At 36.0% G+C, this 25,348-nt stretch overlaps 1 protein-coding gene across 6 annotated transcripts in view; it reads right to left on the minus strand.

Moving 5' to 3' along the window:
• Nucleotides 1-25,348, minus strand: part of lrp1bb (low density lipoprotein receptor-related protein 1Bb) — a 316,436-nt gene that overhangs the window by 161,422 nt on the left and 129,666 nt on the right. For all 6 annotated transcript variants that reach the window (XM_008402891.2, XM_008402881.2, XM_008402905.2 and 3 more), the window contains exons 4-7: nt 16,726-16,845; nt 15,986-16,114; nt 8,124-8,381; nt 6,206-6,368 (exon numbers count right to left, since the gene is read on the minus strand). In XM_008402891.2, the coding sequence (XP_008401113.1) occupies nt 6,206-6,368; nt 8,124-8,381; nt 15,986-16,114; nt 16,726-16,845 (670 nt within the window). The remainder of the gene's footprint in view (nt 1-6,205; nt 6,369-8,123; nt 8,382-15,985; nt 16,115-16,725; nt 16,846-25,348) is intronic.

Below are 25,348 nucleotides of genomic sequence, written 5' to 3' on the forward strand. Positions count from 1 at the left end.
AAGGGGCTGCTTTTAATCTTTTAATGAAGAAAATCTTGCTCTGAATCCTTTGTTCCAGATTTCCTATCAACACACTTTGTCGCATGACTATCAGGATGTAGTGAAGAAGTTTTGTGCTTTTAGAGAAGTGGTCAAAAAAGCCAGTCCCTCTCTGGTTTTGGTTAATCGCTGGAGGTGTTTTAGTGGGAGAACCCTATAAAACATACCATCTTTCTTACCAGTCAACTATACTGGTAAGTTATAGTTGACTCTATCATATGACTCTTCTATGATAGAGCCATAGAAGAGCTGGTCGGACTCTATCAAACCAGCTAAATATTTTATTGATACGATTCATGAGAATCGTCTAATTGCCAAAGCTGGCCACACACTTCACATTTACTTGCAAAACTGACTCTATAACTCTCTAAACTCCCTCTAGTTTAGAGAACTAAAAGAAACGCTTATCGATTTCAGCTCCTTCTACCGCCTGTGTTCACACAGATCACACAAGAAAGCTAATAAGTATCTCAGCCCTGACAAACATGCCTTCTGGATTTTAAAGTAATAATTACATTTATAGCCTTGTTAATACTTTCACTATATTTTATTGTGTCTAAATTATTGCCACTAGAGTCTCCAAGAGCAACAACGTAGGTTTTTGTTGCATTGCTGCAATGACAATGAAGCCATAGCTTTCATCTCTTTGGGTAAAGGTCCCCTGGGGTATGACTGTACTTTTCAAAATTGCTCTAGTCTGCAAATTCTGTAATTATTAGGAAAAGACTGTCATTCTTTCTTTCTGCCTCTGACTGAGCTCCCACGGTTTCTTTGAATAACAAGGTACAGAGAACGACAGGAAGCTCGCCTAATCTGCACAAGTTAAGTTTAAGGAGAGACAGAATGTCCTTTGAACCTTAGACCTGGCTGCAGAGGGAAACCTTCTATGTCAGCAAGAACCCCAATCTTCCAAAGAAGTGTGACTGTATGTGGCATATCAATGATTGCTTCCCAGGATTAGGGGTGGTGCTGATTTTGTACTTCTTCATTCCACATTTGGAAGAAGATCCACATGGATCCTGGAAATGAGCCCCCATGACAAACTGCATGGGACCAGGGAAAATGTTGGGTAAGTCTCACCATGAAAAATACGACTGGCAAAGCAGAGAATGTGACAGAAAATCACAATAAATACTACAGAAGGCAGTTTCTTTTCTCTGTCAGTGTACTTTTCAAACATTGGAAGCAGTTAATAATTGTTTTATGCTGATTAGTTAGGTTGTTTTCACTGAATTTCTCAAATAAATACCAACAGACAAAATATTATGATTCTGTCAGCCTCTGAATCTTTTGAACAATATTAATTTATACTTTTAAATGTTAGATAAAATTTTAACATTTTATAGCTGGGCAAAAAAAACAAAAAAAAAACTGTTCAATTGTTTTTATTATTTAAAATAGTTTAAATTTAAAACTTTTTTTTTTTTTTTGCCCGTCTTATTTTAATTTTTAAGATGACCAAAGTTGTGTACAGACATAAATGACCCATGCTCTCCTCCTATTAATCAGCAGGACTTTGATGGGCAATATTGCTTTCGTTAAAAGGAATGTTTTGGAGAAAAGCATATTACGTTTTAGAATGACCCGGACTAAAATATGATGCAAATTTAAGTTAAAATATAACAGTCTATTTTTGGTAGAGTTTGGAGATATCTTAAAATAAAGAATGTTCAACATTCACAGTATCTAATAAACTTGCAGCTGAACATAAAGCAAAAATGTGATTCTAGAAAGTAATAAATCAGGGAGCACAAATGCACCCTTCACTTTTCAGAATTTGTTTTTTTTGTTTTCGTTTTGGAAGACATTCTGTTTGCTTTACAATTATAATTATATACTACTTTGTTTTGGTCTATTACAAATACTACTACAACAAATCATATTTTGGTTGTGGATTAACAAAACTGAAAAAGTTTTGAATCAACTATATTCGGCAAGTTTGTGAACAGAAATGAAAAATTTGACTGTCATTCTGCTTTGCTCTAAATAAAAACATTTCGAAAGCAAATGTTATAAAGGCAATAAAAGAGGACTTTTAATCATTTAGTATTATGAAGAATTTAGCATTTATGTGCTCTATGTCATCAGTCAATTACTTTTTTCCACCACAAAAAGAAGAAAGGCTGTCCATCAAATCCTTTTCGATGAAGCAAAGTTAAAATGCCGTATCCAATAGAAAAAGAGGCAGGGAGACATCATGAGAGTCAAACAAGGATAAAAATTCGAGTGCCAAAGCAGGGCATATTCTATAAACACTGTTCTTCCTGCTGTACCGCTATCTAACACCTCCCTCGTTTCTTTTGTTTTCACTCCATTGCTCCAGGCTGACAGACCTCTCTCAGGCCCACTGCTTCAGAAACAGCTGTACCTATTTCTCACCAATTAGAGTCAGTAGGAGCGCACAGAAATGTTCCGTCTTATACAGGCAATCTAGTCCTTAACCTAAAATGTGATAAGGTATTATTGTAGAACAAAATCCCTCAACTGTTGACTTACAGTAACAAAAGGAGGATTCTCAGTTTAAACACATTCTCAAACTTGCTTCATATTTACCAGAAGCTGTAGCATATTCCAGGAACTGAACTGCATTTAATGAGAGCAGAGATGCAGCCGACCAAATCAAAACTGGTCATGCCATTAGGAAACCAACAGCAAATTATTTTGATTAGAGCCGCCGGCATAATAGCAGCCCAAGTTGATGAATAAAGCAGAGTTTTCTACAACAAAAAAATACCACAAAGTGGTAATGCAGTTCTGCTTCATCTGCTTCAACTTTCAGATTAATTATGCAGGGTGTTAACATGCAAGATTTATACTGTTTTGTCATGGCCTTAAGGGGATGGTCATGGCAGAATAAGAAAAGTAGCTTAGAGCAGAAGCAAGGTGCACTCAAATTCAGCCGTGTTTGGATAGAAACGTTTTACCACAAGCAAGGCTTAAATTAAACACTTTGTCATTGGTTTGCAGACTGTTCCTCAAAATCCAAGACAGGGAAAAAAAGGGATGTTAAAATGTTGCTTTGACTCCAAGTTTACTGCCAAATCTTTACAATATAATAGGCTTGCCTTTGCCGGCTAGGCAGAGGTAGAAATGCAAAACTGACTGAATCCTCAATAATTGGTGCACAGTTTGATAAAGCTTGTGCATGCAGTTTACTTAAATGATTTGCTTATTTTTTATAACTCTGTTTTACTTAAAGTGCTAAGAATCTTCTCTCAAAAAGTGTGATCCTGAACACAGCCCACCACATGCTGTTATAGTGTTCACAGGGGGTATAATGTGTTTTCCTCTATCCTTACAGACAAACACCCAGTGATGGAAAGTCCAGCAGGGACATTTTTTCTATGGCAACATCAGTGAATACAGATGTGTGGACAATTTGAGCTTCCTGAGGCATCATCAGCTGCCTGTCAAATTAAACAGCTCAAATAAAAAAAGACCTGAGCCATAGGAGAGAAGGACGATCTTAGAATGCCTTCCTTCTCGGATAAACATATTTTTATTTGTGTGAATACTGAAAAGCATTCACTCCATAGTGATCCTCTTGCTCTTTCAAACTGTTCTGTTCATGCTGCAATCTTTTTGTCATTTCAACCTTTCACATTTCAAAACATTCAGATCTTTCAGACATAATGATTATGGCTTCTATTATTTAGTTATTTATATTATTTTCCTAAATTTAAAAAAAAGTGTTACTTGCACTGAGTAACAACAATTGGTTTAGAATCCAGGCTTTCAAGTGGATTCTAAACCACTTGAAAGTGAAAGGTGAGAACATACAACTCTGGTTTTACCCTCTCTTCATTGACTTCCAATTCATTTTAGAATTAATTGAAAGTATCTTTATATGTTTTTAAGTTTCTGAATGACAGTGTCCTTTTTGCCTGTCAAAACGTCTGTATATGTAGATTCCATTACATTCACTAACAACAGTAGATCAGATGCGTTCAACTGTGTGCAACTGTCAAGAAATTTAAATTTTATGCCTTATATTAAAAAAAAAAAGCTCATCCACTTTTTTATGCACTAAAAAAAATCAATACATAAATCAGGTTAGGTTTGCCAAAAAGGATAAAATGGATCATTATATGAATATTACACTATGACTGAAATGAGTTTCTTCTACCCTGAGCATATGTTCATCAGTTTTTTACTTCTTACCGCTAACATTTGTCTTGCTTCAACTATTCAAATATTAGATCATTCATAGAGGTGTGCCGATCGATCGGCCACCGATGATAATTGCCCGATTTTCGTGAAAAAGTGTATGATCGGTGATCGCCGATCACGGTCTCTTGTTGCCGATCACACAAACCGACCACCTGCATCTCATTTCTCAGCCTGCCTGTGCAGCTGGTCTCCTCTTTCCTTCACACTGCGCAAACGCGCAGCAACAAATACTAAGCGATGTGGTGTGTAATTCTAATGCACTGAGTGAATGAGGAAGTTTGCATGTTGCAGCGGAAAATTAAAGTACGTGGGGTGAAGCAGGTCAAAATGCATCAACACGACGAATCTAATATGGCATAAGAACAATGGCATACTTGACGGAGTTTGGCTACATCGAGGCTCACTGCAGTAAAAAAGACATATGGAGGATCAGATAACAGGTAAAGCAGCGCACAGCTACAAACACTCACCCGGATAATCATGGCGGTCAGAAAGCTAAGCCCGCAAAATTATTTAAGTCTTCGAGCTGCGATGTAAGACGCTGGTTCTGTTCTCGCTGTCGAACCGCTGCTCCGCGCTACAGGTAATAATATTTCACAGACGGAGCGCCGCTTCTGCTCCACCTGGTAGTGACTCTCACACCAAACCACTGCTTAAAGATGCAGCATCGAACTTAAAAAAATACATTTTACATACGTATTAAAACTTTCGCTGTCCTAACATGAGACAGATAATCTCTGAAAAAATAATCGATCTCCTCCCTTTTCTGCATAATTACTCCGCTCAGTCAGAAACAGCCAATCAGAACTAGCAGTAATCAGCTAGCCGTCATGCTAACAGGAAGTTTTCATTCAATAACTCTGGATTGTTTATTGTAATGGATCCTGTATTTGCCTTTGAATGTTAAGTTTTATACTTGAATCTTTTGGCAATGTTGAGAGGTTTTATTTTGGCTCTTTACATTATTTAGCCGCTTCAGGACCTTCATATGTTTTCAGTCTGTTAAAGATAGTATTATTGATAGCAGTACAATTTGCACAATGCCCATTTTGTTTTGTTTTGTTTTTTTTCTTGGAAAAAGCTATTTAAAAGCTTTTATCTAAATTAAGGTGAATTCATGGTTCCTTTTTCCACACAATGTAACCACAGTGCTTATGATTGAAAAAATAATAATTATGTGATCGGTATCGGTGATCGGTGTCAGTGGTCGGCCCTCCTGCGTGATCCGTATTGGTATCAGCAGGAAAAAACCTGATCGGCACAACTAATTTTAAAAGGTCATAATGTTTGCCTGTGCTCTTATGTCAATATATATTATGTTAAGATATAATATGTGTAATTTATATTTTCTAAAATAGAAATTCTCGATAGAAATTTTGATTTAAATTATATTTCGCAATTTTTATGAAATCACAGATTAAGATTGTATATATTTTAACAAGCTAATAGCAACAGGTTTTGCTTAGATAGCTGATGAACCTAGCTAGTAATATGGATGAATATGAAAAGAGAGTAAGAGCTTTTAGTAAGAGCCACAGGTACGGCTGAACTGAGTTACAAACACACATACATTGAAACACACTGCTTAATCAATTCTTCAGTGATTTTTGCTTCTTTATCGTAATGGAGTCCATTTTCTAGAAATATATTTTTACATTTAATTATGACATATAAAGAAGGAAATTAGTGTTGAATTTGAATTTATTTTAACACTACAGACTCAGTGGTTTTGCACCTTTTTGCCTTTAAAAGAAATCTGTTCATCTACCATTTTAGCTTCTAATACTTTACTATTAAACTCTGCAGGGATTTCTGCATCACTGCAGGTTTTAGCAGTGAAGCAGGAAATTTGAACTAATAACATCCACACTGCAATTTTGCAGAAAATGCACCCCTTCAAATCTTGTGTTATTTTTGCTCTTGTATAAAAAATGCATGATGGAAAGTTATTTGGAGCTTTCAGAGAGGATATGACTTTTGTTTGCACTTTACTCACCCCATGAGAGGATCCAGGGCTATTCCTTTTGGATTCAGCAGGTCTAGTTGAAGAATTGTAACACATGTGTCCCCGGCACGATTGCAGACGAATACCTTGTCAGAGGCATGTTCAACAAAATAGAAGTTTCCTGTCAGCCAGTCAATGGCCATCTGCTCCACATCTGCAATGAATAAATACATGACAGATATTGTCACTGGGCAAAGAACACAAATAACTATACGTGTAACAATCAAAATAATGTTTTAGTTGATACTTTGGCAAGCATTAAAAAAAATCTAAGCGTCATCATACTGCAAGTTGTCTTTGATTATATAGCTATTTACAAATATAGCAAAGACTAAAAAGTGAATAAAGCTTCTATGCTATTTCAAAGCAAAACATGAAAGAAACTATATCCCATTTCATGTCACAAAAAGTGAGGTGAAAGGAGTATTGGGCAAATCTCTAAACATTTGCAAACTCTTAGATTTTCAGTACGAACTGAAATATGCTTCAATATTTCCTTGAGACTATTTGCCATTACTTCTGAGAACTGCATCATATCTGTGTTGCATGACATTGACCAACTTTTGGGCCAGTAAATGGGTATATCAGCCCATAAAGATTAGATACATAATAAATAATTAGAGTATTATAATACTGAGAGTCTGCTGAGTTTATTATATGAACTACTTCTCAGTTGAAGGCTCCTAAGTACAGATCTAAACCCCGTCATGGAGGAGCACTGTTGTGATAATCTCCTGAAGGGTTCCCCAGGAAGAGAGAGAGGTCCATTTCAAGGTGTCTCATATGGCTATAATGCAAAGTAAAAATTAAGTTATTTTTGATATATACAACATTTCATAATTGAAGGCAACATAATTGTGATATAACTTGGGACTATGTGCATGGAAAATACATAATGCCCCTACGCCCCCCTTTAAGCAATGGCCACTGAAACCTGTTCTTGCATATAACACACAACCACACAGATTGAGTTTCACCATATTATTTTAACATTGCCCTTCTTTTAATTAATTATTCAAGTACACAATATCAGAATTATGCATGCAATGACAGTGGGGTGTGATAGTTTTCTAGTGCTACACAAGACCCACTAGAAGCTTAAGATAAGTTTTTTATGTTGTTTTTTTTTGCAAAAACACTGACTGATCTGGATGGTGATGCAGAACTGTTATTATTTTGAATACAACTGTATTTAATAATAAACCCCTGCTTTGACCTTCGGGATTGTAATTTAGAGTTCTTTTGAGCTATTTTTAATAAATTCCAAGCACTCCCCTGAGAGACGCCATTGTCTTTCACAGAAGCGACAGTATTCAATGTTATGAATACGAGGTTTGATGTGTAAAACTGGCATAAAACTACTTTGAATTTTACCATGGCTACAGATAATTCTTACTTTCTGAAATTATTTTGTCATTTTTGTGTATATCTAAGCACGTTTGATGTACATGCTTTGTAACTTGAGATATATCCGTCACTGTGAAAATAAGATGAGCTGCATTCATGAACGCTAAATCAAATGTTGGTGATTTATGTTTCCAATGATCTATAGTGGAAAAGGAATTCAGAAGCAGCAATGCTTTTGATGCCTGCAGGCAGGAGTGACAGCTATAGAATAAAGGTGAATCCCAAAATTGCTGAGGCTAACCTGTCTTAAACTGCACAGATAATGAGGAGCTAGAGGCGCCTTGCAGCTAAGAGCGTGGAGAAGAGAGCCGGAGCAAAATAATGTTCAGCCGATGTGTGAAGAGGCATTTTTTAATATGTATCAAAGCTGAAAGAAATGCAATTTTTTCCTTTTCTTTATGCAAATGAGTTAAATCCATCACTAGAGTGGCAGCAAGAAAGGACTATGTAACAATAAGAACTGAGATCTGGGGGGAAAAAAACAAAAACAAAAAAAACATACGTTGTATACTCCGTTGTGTTTTTGTTTCTTGTTCCCGTGTGAATCCACGTAGATTCCTTGTTGTGGCGCAGCGGAGTTGCCCAGAGGACTCTGTAGACAGGGCCCAGCATACCCTTTCCTGGCTGTGCTGGAAATCCAATGCCAGTGTTCCATTTACACTTAGGGACCTCAGGGGCTGAAGACCCGTTCCATTTAGATGGGTGATGACAATACGATTTGAGCTACCAATAAGAAGCACTGGATGGCTGTCACCAGGATCTAAAATAAATGGAGAAAAAATAAAAGAAGGACAATTGTTTATTTATTTGAGAAGCACAATTTTCACTCTCTTTCTTTCAAACCATCATATTGATATCTGGTTATGTTTCCATCATGTAGTGGACTTTGACAGGCTTCACTAATTCATTGGTATCTTAAAACCATGATCAATAGACAATTTATCCGCCGTCATTGATAGCTATGCTAACTAGACTGAGCATTTACAACAGGCTATGCTAGGAGGAGGATGAGCAGCGCCACACAAGATGGTGATTGACAGCACTAAGACCCACCTCCTGCCTCCGATTGCTTTTTTTTCTTTTCTAGATAGTACTGGGAGAAGGCAGAGTTATTTTTTTCCCCCAGATTATCTCTCATACCATACTGTCATGACATAGTGAGTTTTAAATACCGTATATAAAATATTTTTTTATATATAAAAGTTACATACTGCAGCTTTAATTTCACTTAGGAGGAGAGGGGACAAGTCAGGAGGGAAAGTGGCAGCAGATATCTGTAACTTAAATGCAAGCTAAAGTAGAATACCCACAGTTTAAACTGCCCAGACTYCAGTGCAGACAGGAGGCTATTTTTATCATTTTATAAAGATTGTTTCAATTTCTATCAGTAATATAGACATTGTTTTTGTTGTGTAATTGTAAAAAGAGCAAAGAGACGGGAGAAATCCAGATTCCCTGGAATAATGCTAATTAGCTCGTCAATGAACACATGGAACTCACCTTTTCCACTGGGACAGGGGGGAAGGGAGGGTGGGCGGTTATTTTGGTATGGGGGCTAGAGCTGCTGCCGACTGACTCATCTCTTGTTAGGTGAGGTAAAAGCTACAGAGACAAGTTAAATATATGACTATCTTGGTAATTCTTTTCCTTCGCTGATTAAATGTCGTGAAATGGAGGCAAACAGTAGTATGTAGCTAAGCTAACTATGCTAAATGGTTGATAATCTCACACAGTCCACCTACCTCTCTTGGAGAAAAACTGAGTTACAAATTGACACGGTTTTTTTGTCTGTCTTCTATTTCTCTCAATCTCGCTATTTTTCTTAAAACTTGACTATTTGGCGGTATACTAAGGTACTGTACTTGTCTTGTACTAACTGCGCAAAGGACCTCGCTGCAGAAAACAGAAAGGGGCGGGGACGGACCACTGTCAGTCTCATTTGGAAATGGAACCATTGCACTCCGGAAGTGAAGGGGGCGCTATTTCCTATATTATCCGCGCTCTCCCGTTTTTATTTTCTTTTGAAATCTGTGATATATCTTCATCTTTAGGATGGAGTTTCAATCTCAACATGCATTTGAATTTCTCCCTTTTATTTTCGTTAGCGCAGCTCACAGTTTTTAACAAATTCCGTAGCTTTCGGTGTACTTCGAAATATGCTCCTTGATCACATCTTTTTCGGCCTGCTACTGCCTCTAGTGGCGTGGGGGTGGTAACACAACTAATATAGTTTCATTACTAATCAGAATTATTTATTATTAATTCTGGCATTACTGGAACCAAAAAAGATAAATTCCCTCCAAAGATTTTGAAACATTGCTGTTGACTGCAAATATTATGGGAATAAAAGATGTGATATATAGCATATCAGATCAAAATATCAGCATAATTGCCAGATATTGTATCTGTATCTAAAACACAGCTCAGAAAATGAGCCATTATTTGAAGCTTAACCAGCACATTTTCAGTCAAAAAGCAAAAAGAATTGGATATATGGAGCTAGATAGATTTTGATCTTCCAAACAGCTAAGTTGCAACTGTCATTTTGTTGTAACACACTCATTTTGTTGTAAAGTCATCAATAAAGATCAATAAGCCAATTTCAGAAGCCCCGCAAGTCTAATAAAAAAATCTATAACATCAACTGTTTCACTGATGAGCTTGAATATTAAGATACTTTCTTTCTCCAGACTTTGACCTTTCCATCATTTTTGTAAAGATTAATTTTTGTCTAATTGGTCTAAAAAGTGTGCCTCAATGTTTTTAGAACTCATCTCTTTACCTTTCAGCAAATTTCAGTCTTTAGATAGATTATTTTTGCTAATAGTTTGTGTCTCCTGGTGAGTCCATGAACTTCCCTGCAAACAGCGGATTGTGATTCCTTTAGTCCTGCTATTTGGAGGAGTGTGCTTATGCCATTAATAGCTTTTGTGTGTTTTTTCTTTAAAGATCTTACAATATTTCTGTCGTCAACTACCAATGGTATCCTTGGTATACCTGTCTAACGCCTGTTACTTTGCACCTCCGTGGTTTCTTTTTTCTTGAGGACATTCCAAATGATTTAACTGGCCAATGTTTGTGCAATGGCTCTTATTGATTTTTCCATCTTTTCTGAGCTTCACAGCTGCTTGTTTTTTTTTACCCATAAACGGCTCTCAGGTTTTCATGTAACTGGAAATTCTGTACACACAAGCAAAACCCAACAGAGAATACATTTAGTGCTATTCAGTGCTTAAATAATTAGAGTAATAAAACACAGCTGTAAAAAAAAAACCGTATTAAAATTCAGCAACATGTCCCAATACTTTGACCCAAAGATGTTGGTGCTCTATAACAAATAATGCTATCCTCTAAGTTGTGCATGAAATCTAGATATAAATGCATGGAAATGCAATCTGAAATTTTGATTTGTTGTCTCATCTTTTAATGTTAAGTCCAAAATCTTTGCCATTTACAGAAAAAATAAAGAAAATACTCCCACTATTGCAATTATGGAATGGATGTAAATCATTGCTTAAATTTTAAAGTAACATGAATTAGGATGTTTTGTTTAGGGTCGGGGTTTCTTTTTGAAGAAGTGTCAGTGTTTCTTTATAGAACAAGGTCAACTTTTATAAAGATGGATGCAAATGCTGGTCATAATAATATAAATTTATGAACACTTTCTCTTTTTTCCACCTTTGGAGTGTTTTACTTGAATGGTTATTGACAACTTATTTTAGAAAGCTCATAAAATCCATGTTTTCAAACTGATCCTATAAAAAAAAACTTGGTAGTGGGTAACACAATAACAACATTTTGATTTAATTCCTTAAGCAATCAATGAGCTAATTTCCAGAACATCATTTGTAGGTTCATGAGTATGAGTGACTAATTGGGCCTTGTCATTCTGTCATGGTGTGATAACACTGAAATTCATGCCAAAAAGCAATCAGAATTAATGAATTTTAGAGGTCAATATCTCAAATTAATGAATAAACATGGTACAGTACAATTTAAATTAATACAGCGCCTATAAAAAGTGTTCACCCTTTTTAATGCTTTTACAAATTAATCATGATTAAAAAAGGCTTATTTGACAAACAAAAGAATTGCAAAAAAAACTAATATCAAACTGGAAACTCATTTCTTCAAATAAGTAATTCTATAACTAGTCTTCCCCTTTAAAGTGACTGGCCTAATTCAACAGCCAACTGGTGCTAGTAGTCTCTGGAATGGAGATCAGCTGGGTGGCATGACTGTGTCTCAAGTAATTATAGTATAAAGACACCTGTGTCTGGAAGGTCCATTCGCTAGGTAATCAGTATTCCTGGCTACCATTACAGCACAAAGACAAAAGAACGCTTACAGCAAATCACAGAAAAGGTTATTGAAAAGTATAGGTCATAGGATGGATATAAAAAAAATCTGTAAGGTGCTCAATATCTCCTAATCCATCATCAACAAATGGAAGGTATATGTCACATGTGTAAATCTGCCTACATCAGGTTGTTCTTGCATACTGAGTGACTGTGCAAGAAAGGCGTATGACTACAATGAAGGCGTCACGAGTTTCAGTAGGTGAGATGGGAGAGGCTCAGCATACAACTACTGTTGTCTGAATTCTTCGCCAGTCAAAACTTTATGGGACAGCAGCAATGAGAAAGCCAGGGTTGAAGAAAACTCTTATCCGCGTTTCACTGGAGTTTGCCAAAAGGCATGTGGGAGACTTCATGGTCAAGTGGAAGAAAGTTTGTTGGTGGTTTTGGCCATCAGACTAGACACTATATGTTTGGTGGATACCAAACACTGCAAATAACCACAAATTCACAGATTCCACTGTGGAGGATGGCAACATAAAGATCATGCTGTGGATCCTGCTGCCTCTCTGCAGGTTTGTAAAGGAAGAATGTAAAATAATTGCAGCAAAAATTAAGGGATATCCTGGGGAACAATTTGTTTCCATCTGCAAGAGAACTGCAGCTTGAGAGAACATTTATTTTCTCTAAAGCTACACAGAAGTGATTTGAAAACAACAAGGTGTGTGTCCTGGAGTGGACCAGTCAAAGCCCAGTCATCAATCCCACAGAGAATTTGTGGCTGGACTTTGAAAAAAGCTGTTCATAGCTGATCCCCAGGCGACCTGTAGAGCTGGAACAGTTCAGCAAGGAAGAATGGAGTGAAATTGCAGCGCCCTCATTGAGACCCATCCACACAGACTCCATGCTGTGATGGGAACTAAAGTTTCATCTCCTAGGTACTGACTTGAAGGGGGTGGATATTTATGCAATCACCTATTGTGTCTTGCATATTTTTATTTGTCATTATTTTTGAAGAAATCTGTTTTCACATAAAGTTTCTTCTTTTTGTAAATTTTGTTTGTCAAAAAGAAAGCTTGTTCACCATGATTGTTTCATAAAAGCAATAAAAAGGATTAAACATGCAAAGGGACACAGATATTTTATACCTATGATTATATTCATAAATGCATGAACTCTACACTCACCAATAAACACCTTTACAACTCCTACAACAATCTCAAAATGTTGCCAAATGCTTCCGTACTGTTTTAGAAATTAGACTTTTTGGAATATGAACAAAGAATGTCTGCGCATTTGGCTGTTCATGATCACTTCAGCCACAGCACATAATTGCAGTAATTGATTATCAGGCTATATGAACAATTCAGACTCAGTGGGTATAGCCATTCATTCGTTGTTCAGTTTTTACCGTAGAGAACTGCTTGCTGATTCATTCAGCTCCTGCGTTTATGATTTACTTTCCAATATGAACTGCTGGATGTCCATCATTTGAAAACCAGCATGTGTTTTTGTGCAAAAAATTACCGATGCTTGTAAAAAAAAAAAAAACAGACCAGATTTGTAAGCAAAACAAATAAATATTGCCATGTAAAAAGCCAAAATATTTTCAGTCCTACACAGTAAATTTAATATTTAAACAACCACGTATCTTGCAGATAAGTGGTTATTGCATATAAGTTAAAGAAATAAATCTCTGGAACCACAAGTAACAACGGAGGTGGGAATTGGTGGACTTTTTCCCAACCCCAATCATCCAGCAATGCACCATAGAGGTAAAACGGAAATAAGCTGCTTTTATGGGCTTAATTGACCGTGCAGATTCTCCGACATCAGGTTCGCCCTCTTAAAAGGGACCCTATTTATCCCAATCTCCCACACAAGTTCAAGTCAAGGGCTGCTCTCCTAATGCACGCAATAAATCAGAATGTCGGGTCACATAACTACTAGTGCATGACTCAGAAGGGGTATTCAGACGTTTTGATGGAGATCTGTTTATATCCACCATTAGGTGCGCATTGTTGTAGACTTTTTATTCTGTCGAAATAATAAACAAAGTGTGAACTATTAAAACTAATGAACAGCAGTGAACACATTTTGCTACATGTTACAGCAACAAACTTTAACATACTTATTGTGGTTTTATGTGAGACGCCAACACAAAGTAGTGCTGAATTGAGAAGCAGGTTGAAAATTATATGTGGTTTTCAATATTTTTCATAAATAAGCATTTGAAAAGATGGTGTGCATCTGAAGAACCACCTTTCACTTCAATTACAGCTGCAAGTTGTAGCTACAGTACTTTTGGGTAGGTTGCTGCAATTTTTGCATTTAAAGACTGGATTTTTTTTTTCTTATTTTCTAAAAAGTAGCTCAGTCAAGTTGCATTGAAAGGATATGTATATAAACATCAACTTGCAAGTCTTGTTAAGTCCCCATTTAGACTTAGGCCTAATATTTGAGAAGATAATTCATTGTGGCTCTGGCGGTACATGTTCCTTAAACGTAATTGTTTCTCCAGTTATATTTATTAACAAACTTTTTCGGCCTGAACTGAAGAAGTGATTTACAGTATACCAACATTAATTACACACAGGTTAACTCTATTAACTAACTGGATAACATATGTCTCCAACTGGATGAATTTTAATTCCCTTATAGGTATCCATGTAAGGGACTGAATATATTGGCACACCACACATTTCAGAATTTTATTTGTAAAAAAACAAACAAAAAAACACGTCTTTTTTGCTTAAACTTTAAATTCTGCAGATAATTGTTTATTGAAAATAGATTGAAATTTGTGTCTGTAATGCGATGAAATAGGTTGTGGCATGGCTTATTTTGACATCATGCTGCTGCTGTACACAAAACAGTAAATCCAATGTGTTACTTTGATGGGTTTAATGCCTTCAACGCAGAGAAATCAGATGGGGATGGCGAAGATAGGAAAATATTGACAAAAGTTTCTACAAGCTTCTTTTCCCCCCAAGTTATTTTGCTGAAATTAAATTGGCTGAGTGGAGCCAGGCTGATGTTTTTCAGGGATCTGTTTGGGCCTTGACGAGAGGCTTGCCAATAAATATATTTAGTGTCTATTGAAAAAGGGTTTACAACCTGAAACTGAATGAATCTTAGATTTACAACGCCGTCAATCTGGATGAAAAATATCAGATTTATGCAAGAAAAAAACCTCTAACAACCTCCATGTTAGTCTGAATCTAATGGGTGGATCAAGATGAAATCACTGAAAGAAGAATGTGTTATGGGGGTTTAACTTCAGCTGTACTTTCAGCACACAAATGTGATCTTCATACCCTGCTGCCCCTCATCTTTTGGCCTCTCCCAGCTCTATCACAGATTTATATTCATGAGCTTTTGCAGCAAATGGTAACCCTGTAGTTACGCTCCCACCACTATCACTCTCTGCTAAATTAATATTAATGCATGCGAGCATTGGGTTCAGTTAAGTTTATGGGTAATCATATTCAGTTTATTCCTCATAGGACGCAAGTCACTGTGATTAAAAGCCATAACAGTCGTGTTATGCCCAACAAGGTGTTTCTGGCCTCCAGCTATTTCCAACCTATGTGTGCACCTTAATGAAAAAAAAAAAAAAAAACCTAGATGCAAGATGTAAAACTGTACTACCAAATTAGTTAGGCTGATTAACTTGCAGGTGACAGATTACCTGAACACAGCATCCTTCTTGAGCACCTAATTTCAACAATTAGCAGGTTGCTTTACTTGTGGGGACACATTCACTGCTGAGCCGCCAACAGCTATTAGCATAAATCAGTTATTGTCTCCGAACAAATAATGCAGACGGCACCCTCTTAAAACTCTTGTGCTCATTAATTTTATCATTACACCAGCCTCAACAGATCTACTCGTTCCCGTGAGGGTGATGGATGTGGTCAATGCTAAACCACATTCATCTTGCCCCGCCGTTTCTAGTACAGATCGAAGCCTTGATAAGCTGGAATTCCTGCCTGTTTATTAATAGAAGGGAAACATATGTGCTATGCAGATTACAATGTCTCACGTATGCAAGTGTGCTGCTCACCTTGTTTGGCTCTGCAAGATATCCTGTCAGGCTGCAGGATGTATCCTTCTGTGCAGCTGCATCTGTATGACCCGTAGGTGTTCGTGCAGGTTTGGCTGCATGCACCATACATGGCACATTCATCATGATCTTACGGAAAAAAGGGAAGAGAGTCATTTGTAACAAATTAGGTGTTCTCAAACATGACCCAAATACATAAAGTAATGCTAATGTGGCTTCAGTCTGGCACCTCAGGTATAATTACTTCTGCTACCAATAAGCCATCTTTGGAGTTGTAATAGCCATTGAACTACTCTTTAGTACATCTTTTCCAACTGGATCAAATTCTGGAAGTTCAGCTACTTTGACACACTTCCTCCACCAGCACAATCATGCCACTATAATTTATATCTTCAGTATGAGCTATGTACAAAGTCACCTCTTCGTGTTGGAAACATAGCCTCTGACATATGTTAAGAGCATTTAAAGAGAGAGAAAGAAGTGCGTAGACAAGCTGTATAAATATGTGCATGAATGTGTATGTGCTTTGGTGTGGAAACGTTGCGTGCAAGAGGCTCTCCCTGCAGACAGTAGGCTCTCACGTACTCTGCAACTCCTACTTATTCATATGAAAGAAATCTGGATGAGGGAAAAGGGAAGGAATGTTGTTGGCAGATTGGATTTGGGGTATGGTTGGGTTCTGGGTTTAGTGGGGAGGGCTCTGTGGTGTGAAGGGCCCCATCGGCTATAGAGATTCTTACCTCTGCAGCTCGTTCCATCCTCACCAACCTCAAAGCCGTCGGCACAGAAACAGAAGGTGCCGTTTCTCGTCATGACACAGCCGTAGCGGCATCGAAGCTCATGGCAGGCTGACAGAAGCTCTACAATTGAAAAGAGATGGAGTTAGGAAAATTACTTTTCTGCTTTACAAAAATATGCCTGGTTTCCCTCTTTAATACTTCAGTCTCATTTAGCAAAAAAAAAAAAAACAACAACAAAAAAGCCAAGCTCAATAAGTTCATTTATTTAAAAAAAAGTGAGCAAAAGATAAATTGTATTTATTTCTGTTCATTTTTAAGATTATGGCCTGCAGCTAATAAAACCAAAAATTTGGTTATTTAGACAAAATTACATAGGACAAAAAATGTTCATCTTTTTTTTATACAGAAAATAAGTGGTATGGTGTTGGTCACCACAATCACATGGAAACCTGCTCACAGACAGTAACTGACACAATATGCAAAGAGAGTAAGACATAAAATATAAAGAATCTGGTTGCTGTATTCAACCATGATGGAGAAATGAGAAGAGGGCAAAGGTGGGGTAGAAAAGGGCCAGAAGCCATGGCAATAACCTCTGCAAGAAGAAAATTGTGAAGCAAAACCCATTTAAATGTTTAGGGCTAAATCAGAAGCTGCGGCCTTAACCTGGAATCAGTGCTTTATTGGCCACTACACAGATATATCTGTCATATTTCTTTTTTTCAGCTACTCTTAAACCAGTGATATTCTGATTTGTCGAGATGGCTCCGTAACTACATGAAAATTAAATTGCAGAGTATTAATATTTTTCATGCAAATGTCAAGTATGGAATCAATACAGTTAGAAAATGCATAACAATGGAAAGAAATGTCCTCCCCATTAAATGTTCAACAGTACTATCAGTGGAAAAAAGTTTCAATAAACCCAAAGTGCAGGCTTTATAACTTATATTAATATGTCAGTCAGCTGTCTAGGCCGTCTAAGCAGCACAATTAAAACTTTTTTACCAACATTGCATTGTCAAATCTTCATCTGACAGACTGAATGACGGTGTAAGACTCCATAGGAATTGCCAACATTTCATTTTAGGTGTATTTTCAGAATACTGTAATTGGGGGGGATATTGCTCTGCAAACACAAGAACATCTAATTGTGGAATGAAGAATATGTCGCAGAACAAATCAATAAGTGGAACAAACGAGCAAATTATTCTCAAAACAATGCTTTAGCAGCACAAAGGCGGTTAAACTTTCATTAATGTCATCATCCAGCTCAGTGGAGACAGCTGCATATCAATTTTTCCATGATCTTTCCGGTTGCTCTATCTAAAGAAATTAATGAAATGTCACAACGGTAGATCAAAGTATTTCGTGACAGGCTGCAGTTACACTCAAAGTGATACAGGAAAAAGGCAATCACAAGCTTAGTCATTATTATACAGTGGATACTTTATTTTTCATTTAATTTTATTCTTAGCAGTTGAATTGTGTGCTGCTAGTTATTAATTGTCACCGTTTTCATTACAGGCTACAAAATGTCTTGACTAACTACTACATGAAGATGAATGATGTGTTGTTTGGAGTAGGCTGATTAATTCTAGGTAAGTATATATAGAAACCAATTTGAAGACTTGGAAATATTAAAACCAGTTTAATAGTCTCCAATGAAATGGTGGCCTGTATGAAAACATCAAAATAATTGGTTGTTATGGAAACTCTGTTCTCTCCAAGCGGGCTTTAGAAATTTGTCTACCTCACTTAAATACTTGGTGTGCATGGTAGGTAGTTCAATTCAAGTTGGCTTTAACATTAATGCCATTTTAAAACATGGAGCAAGACTCAATATTTAGTGCACAAGGATGAGACTAGAAGAGATTTTGACAATATTGTGGGGGAGGAGGAAAGCAAAAAACTCTTACTATTCCGTTTTCACCAATAGAGTAAAAGTTTTATAATAAGAAACTATGTTTCAAAGAAAAGGCAATAACTGCAGAATAATCCCATCCAGGTTTGAGTGGTTCAGGGTCAGAAAACCCAAAGGCGTTTTTGACCTTGCTGTTAAAAATTATTATTATTATTTTTTCTCAAGCCCCAAAAACCATGCAATTGCTTTTATGGTAGAATGAAAAACGGTATTATTTCAAACAAAGATAGAAAGTTTTAGATAAAGAGAATTTAAGTATATTTTTGAATTTAAAATGTAGGTGGAAAAGAAGCAAAGAGTTTGTGAACTAATGACAAAAATATCCTTTGTACCCGTAGGGTCATCTTGTTTTGTTGTGTTTATAATTGATAAAAACACAACCAAACATGATACATTTGCTAACATATTTAGTCTGCTTATTATATTTACATTAAAAGGCTATCTGTATCATGTTGACTAAAACTGTTAAGAGTCTTTGTGGGGGTCAAGAAAACATGCCTCATATTGCAGACCTTTGGACTTTTCCATGGCTTGTGGTTTGTATATTTGTCGAATTCTAATGTGTTCCATTTGTCTACAATTAATTGAAAAAAAAAAAACAAAAAAACTATACATTTGAATTTCTTATTTTTTCTCATAGGAACAAGGTTTATTAAATATAAAACTAACAAAGAAAAACACTGTTCAGTTTGGAACAATTAAGTTTAGGTTGGATCAGTCAAAGAATTTTAAAATGTTAATCAAAGTTCAGTTCAGACACGTTGGGATTATGAAAATGGCCAGTATTTTTGTGAGGACACGAAACTCCTAATAAAGTCCCAAATTTAGTGTTGTTAGTGACTAACAGACATTTTCAAAGGGCTTCACAATCGGTGATGTCTTGTCATTTTTTCTAGTCAGTAAAATCCAAAATTTACCCACAAAAATAGCAAATGGTACAAACTTTTTCACCCTGCTGTGGGACATCCTCTTTAGTCAACGCTGCCAGCACAAGGCAACAACTCAAGACCTTTTTTCTTTAAAAAAAAAGTAAATTCATAGCCATGATTGCATATAAAGCTAAAAGACATCACACACTGACAGTGTCTAGATAGCAAAAGAATTACTTTAATTTGGCAAAAATATTGTGATGTAGCAAGGATAGAGGTAAAGTAATGAATTGGTAATTAAAAGTTTCCTGACTTTAAAAAATAAAGTAGAAATGCAAAGCAATACTTTAGTTATATTTATTTTATTGGTAACAATAATTCAGACACCAGTAATATTTTAATATATAAACAATTTTTGCCCAACTAAATAAAATGTACACACATTAAAGGTCTGATTTCTGTTTTTTTTTTTTTTTTTGCATTACTGAGTGTGAGATTCTGCCATTGCTATAAACAAAGTCTTTCTGCACACCTTCTCCATGTAGCCAAACGAATGCAGAGGTAACTGTTGTGAAACAATATCAGTCTCAGAGTGAACTGCTTTTAAGATGGCTTGGAAGGAACAGCAGGGAGGAAAGCGCTGTGTACTTTGTCTGTTGTGCTGTCAGAGGTTTTGATGGACAAAGAGTTGTATGTGAAATGACGGAGCTTTCATTTCTGGTACAAATGTCTCTCCTGTATGACAGAGAGTAAGAAAACACAGAAAAACTCAAATGTAAATGCCCAGTAACCTTTCAACTACAATGGCTGGAGAGGCTGCTTTGACATTTATGTATTAATACGTCTCCTATGCTCCTGTGGTGAAAAGATGTTTTTAGTCGAAAATACCTGAAGCTTGATGTATTTGAAAGAGAATGTTGAGAAAAATATTAATAAACGATATGCTGCCAGTGCTTTGCACATACAGAATATGCTGCATTAATCATGTCATAGCTCTTCTAAATAAATAAGTACCTTCAAAGAGCACAACCACCCAATGAAAAACTTATGTTTTGAATTAATTTGTTTTAAAACAATGATTAAAATTTAACACAGCAATCTTTAGTCGTCTTAGGATAGTGTAAAGATAATTCCTGATCAAGGCAACAGAAAAATCCACTGTTCAAGGAGAAATTGTTTAATCTATTGTAATATATTTATATTAAATTCCTGATCAGGCTACATGAATATTATGTCAGTGCAAATAAGAGTACCCTGGTTTTCTTTTCCTCTTTTGTAGATATTAAAGCACCACTATTTGAACTGTTTATTCACATGAATAATGGAAGATTTTGAGTCACAGCTCTGCATGTTGCTTCAATTGAACATAAGTAAAAATAGAAACACGTTTACAGCTATGTTATTCCTGCTGTGCTATCAGTAGCGTGCAAACAAGCCTTCAAACAGTTTTCAAAAGGTCTCAGATTTATTAGTTGTTAAGTACCGGTTCATGTTTTAAACACTAATGGTTATGATTGTGCAGTCTGGGGCTTCTTTTTTTTTCCAGAAAGATAAAAGTACACTCAGCTTCAAAATCAACTAAAAATACAGATTTTTGACTTGGTGGATAGACAACCAAGGTAGGAAGCCACATTTTAATTTTGAGTTTCAGTCATTTTGATTCCTACTGTGCTAATTGATTCTTGAGTCATTAATTTAAATTGATCATTTTTTTAAAGGTAATTGAAGTCAACCTGTATTTTAAGAAAAAGAAACATTCAGGCTTCACACAGAACGGGTTACAAATTAAATCAAACACCTCAGGAGCAGCAGTTTCTTTGATTAAACTAACAATTCAAACCAGGTACAAAAAAATAAATAAATAAAAAAAATGAAACAGGAAGTATGATCACAGCTGAATAAAGAGCATTCAGAATGAATAAAAGCAATTAGTTTTTTCACCTGTTAGCATTTCTGTGAGAATCTAAATAGACTAAAGATACTGATTATACATTTAAAAATGAGAAAGACAGAATTAAGCTCACCACCAAAGGTAAATCAGTGAAATACCAGTTGAAACATCCAGCATTTAGAAGGCGTAAAACCAATGAACGTTTCCATTCATTACCAGGAATGACATTTTTCAGCATACATTCTTAAAATGAAATCCAAATAAAAACAGGGAAAATATATGTTAAAAAATGTCTCTCCTTGTACACTGACCATGAACATCTTTGGCAAATACAAATAATTTTTAGTCTAAATATTACAAAGATATGAAGAATATGGGTTAATTATGGGCTGGTATTTGAGAAGATAAATGGGCCCATTTCATCTGAACCTGAATGCTATAGTTTCTTTGGTTTTCTGGAAAAAAAAAAATAGGGGATTAGTCCTGGCATTAGGTGGAGTAGATTTTAAATGAAAAACTCTCCGTCTTGCTTAACTATGGTCTTAATTACTTACTCAGAGCCATAAATTATGCTCTAAATTACTCCAATTTATAAACCAAATTACAAAATGCCAGCATTTTTTTTTCACCTGGTACATGATTAACTGATCACAAGCATAATCAAAGTACAGTATGTTTAGTCTTGGTCAAAGTGGGTTTATCTCTGTCATCAACATTTAAATCTGAGCACAGTTAAACTCTAGCTTCTTCAGCTGCAGCCATAGAAAATGGATAAGCATCACAATGATGAGCTTTAAGCAGGGCTGTGTTGCAGACTTCTTTTCTGTAAATTTTTAGAATGACCCACAAAAAAATAAACTAACCTGAGAAAACCTGAGTATTTAAAAAATATATATATTTATGGTTTAAAAATTTATATTGGTACATTGAAATACCTTAGCATAATGTGTATATTATCTATCCCTGGTTTATATTGGTTCATTGTGAGCCCATCCTGGGCTTGCACATTCACATTTCTCAGATCTCAGACTAACCTGTTTTGAATGCTTTTTACCTCTAAAAGGAACCTGGAAATCCTGTCGAACAAACTCCCACCCAGGGTTTCAGAGCAGACCCATTTCACTAATGTGGCCACAGTGGAATGAACATCCATCTCAATAATAAAAGTATGTGACTGGTAATAATACTTTGTAAAAGCAGGTAATTTGTTTTGAAGTTTTCAGTGCTTGACAGGCGGGTCAAAGGCTGACACTTTATACCAGTTTACCTATTGTCAAAGTTGTGTGTGGACCCTGAGTGACCTTTGCATTGCTATTCATCGTGAGGTATAGAGTAGCAAGCATACTTCCCTGTTGTGAAGCAGTAATCAAATGTCTACATGCTGGGCTAAAGATATTCAAAGCTAATCCTTGTATCTGCTCAGAGACGCCAGATGATGAGCTTTTCCTCTTGGCAAACAGAGGGCTGAGGGGATTGTATATCTGGAACTGAGCCCGCTTTTCACATATCTAAGCTACCTCTGCATGCATGAGTCAGTTGTAAAGTGCTTGTATCCCTGCCACTGTAATCTAGAAATAAACAATATGTGTGAGACACTAAGCATTAAGTTCTTGAAGAAAACTTTTTAGTTTTTCGAAAGGTCACATCCTTCAAAGGATATATCACAAACTACTTTTTTTTTTTTTTTTAAATAAGGTAATATCTTTTACAGACCACAACTTGGTCTATTATTAATGGTCTAATAGTAGACCATTCATTTTATGGTCTACTATAAAATTAATGCAAAATTAATGTTCATTATACTTTAATTTAGTTAGTGACTTATGAGTTTCTGTTTACTTCAAGAATGCAAACAATGTGAWAAAGGCCAATTTCTCTTCAAAATGGGAGAGGGAAGAAAAAAAATGCAAGTTAGAAAACGACTGCAAGAAAATAATTGCCCTTTTACACCAGGCATTGTCTGCTATGCAATAATCCAACATTTCTTAAACAGCTAGAACTGTAGAAAATAAGGTGGTATGAGGTTGTGCACTTTATAGTTTTATTGCCTTTTAAGTGTATTAAGTAGAACGGTTAGAAAGTTAAAGAAAATCATTGCATATGTTTTTTGGAGKTCCCATGGAAGGACCTACAAGGTCCAAGCTTCAAAGATAGTAATTGTAGTTAAGAAATGAGCAAAGGTGCAATATGTGGCAAGTATTAGGTGTAATGTTAAAATGAAGGTTTGTAAGATAACATACTTTAGAATCTATAGGTGGAGAATGTTTAGAATTATTTGGATCTAAAACCAATATGATGCATCTTACAATACACCAAAAATACTATAGAAAAAAACAAACAATAAACACAAACTCAGACTATTAGTAGTCTGAGTTTGTGTTTATTGTTTGTTTATTTTTCTATAAAAGTCAGGCTCCACATTGTAACATATTTTACTGCTTATTCCTTAAAATGAAGTCTTGCAAAATTGCATTGCAAAATCAATCTAGCCTTAGTGTTCTCTGTATCAACTAATAACAATCTAGGGCCACAGAAATTAGTAAAATTAGTGAAATGACTATGACTCTATCCCCATTTTGTCATGTTTCTACTAAAACTGCCTGCCACAAAAAAACACGTTTCTCCTCCACTGATTAAATGGTGTTAAGAAGTCATGTTCATGCGACATTTCTGTCAGTCCAGCTTTCATTATTTATGAAAAGAAGGGCCTCCCCAGGTGGTGGTATGACAACACCACATATTCTGTAAGAATAAAATAAGCACCATTCAGGAGTAAGTAGAGGTTTTACTCCTGCGATGGCGTGAGGATGTCGCTTGGGGTGCTGCGATGGAGTAGAGCCAGTCAGATGTTTGTAAATGCCAATGTACCAACTTGTGCTACTGTGCTTCAAAACATTATGTACAGATGTATGTGTAGGTTAACAGACTTTGTAAACGGCATCACAATCCTGTTCAAAGCTCAGAGAGGTTCTTCTCTAGTTTGTGGAACTAGAATTAGTTTATATGGCAGTGGATGATTATTTTATTTTTATTTTTATTGTTCTTGTTTTTGTTTTGTCTGTTTCTTGCATTTTTATGGACCATAATTGTGTCTAAATAAATAGGATTGATTTATTGATTAMTGTCATTACCTTTTCTGATTTATTTTTATCATCTGCTATGAACATAGATTTTTGTACCCTTGGGTAACCAAGTCTTTTGTWACAAATTATCCACAATATTTAGAAAGAAAAAAATAAGGTCTCATGCAGTGTTTTTTTTTGTCCAGTAGTGGAATAGAAGGGAAGGTTCTTTCATTCCCTGCTCTCGTCACAATATTGTGTCTTTCTTAATACTGGACGTTAATTTAAGTTACTAATTCYCCGGGAATATCTTTCTACACATCTGACACTGTGACCTGTAATATGACCCCCAGCTKTTACGACCTGTCTAGGGGTGGCCAGATCATAACATGAAGGATCCATCCTCTTCAGATCCCAAGCGGCCAAGACACACAAAGTTGAACATTTTATATTGCTATTTAGTTTAAAAAGATGTATTTTTGATTGAGATGTTACAACAAGTGGAGCATATGGCTTCAGAGGGAGCTATAATGCCGAAAACAAACAAAAGGAAGCTATCTGAATATTAACCAACTTGCCTAATTGAACGTAAATAAACCAAATGACAAAAACTTACCTCCGTAATTAAGAAAAACATAAGAAAACTAAGGAATAATAAACGGCAGCTCACTCCTACAACTCCAAGAACTTTCACAAGGTTTTAACAGACACACAGTGTGGCCAGTTGAGATGAACTGAGGATGGATGGCATGAAATCYGCATCCACAGCTTTTATATCTGCCACCAATTGAACTTCTCCGTCGTCTTCTGGGAACCAATCAGAGACAGGCACCTGCACACTCATATTTGCATAATTAAGTTGATGACGCCAGTCATA

Source organism: Poecilia reticulata, linkage group LG2 (assembly GCF_000633615.1).
Source record: "Poecilia reticulata strain Guanapo linkage group LG2, Guppy_female_1.0+MT, whole genome shotgun sequence".
Lineage (NCBI taxonomy): Eukaryota > Metazoa > Chordata > Actinopteri > Cyprinodontiformes > Poeciliidae > Poecilia > Poecilia reticulata.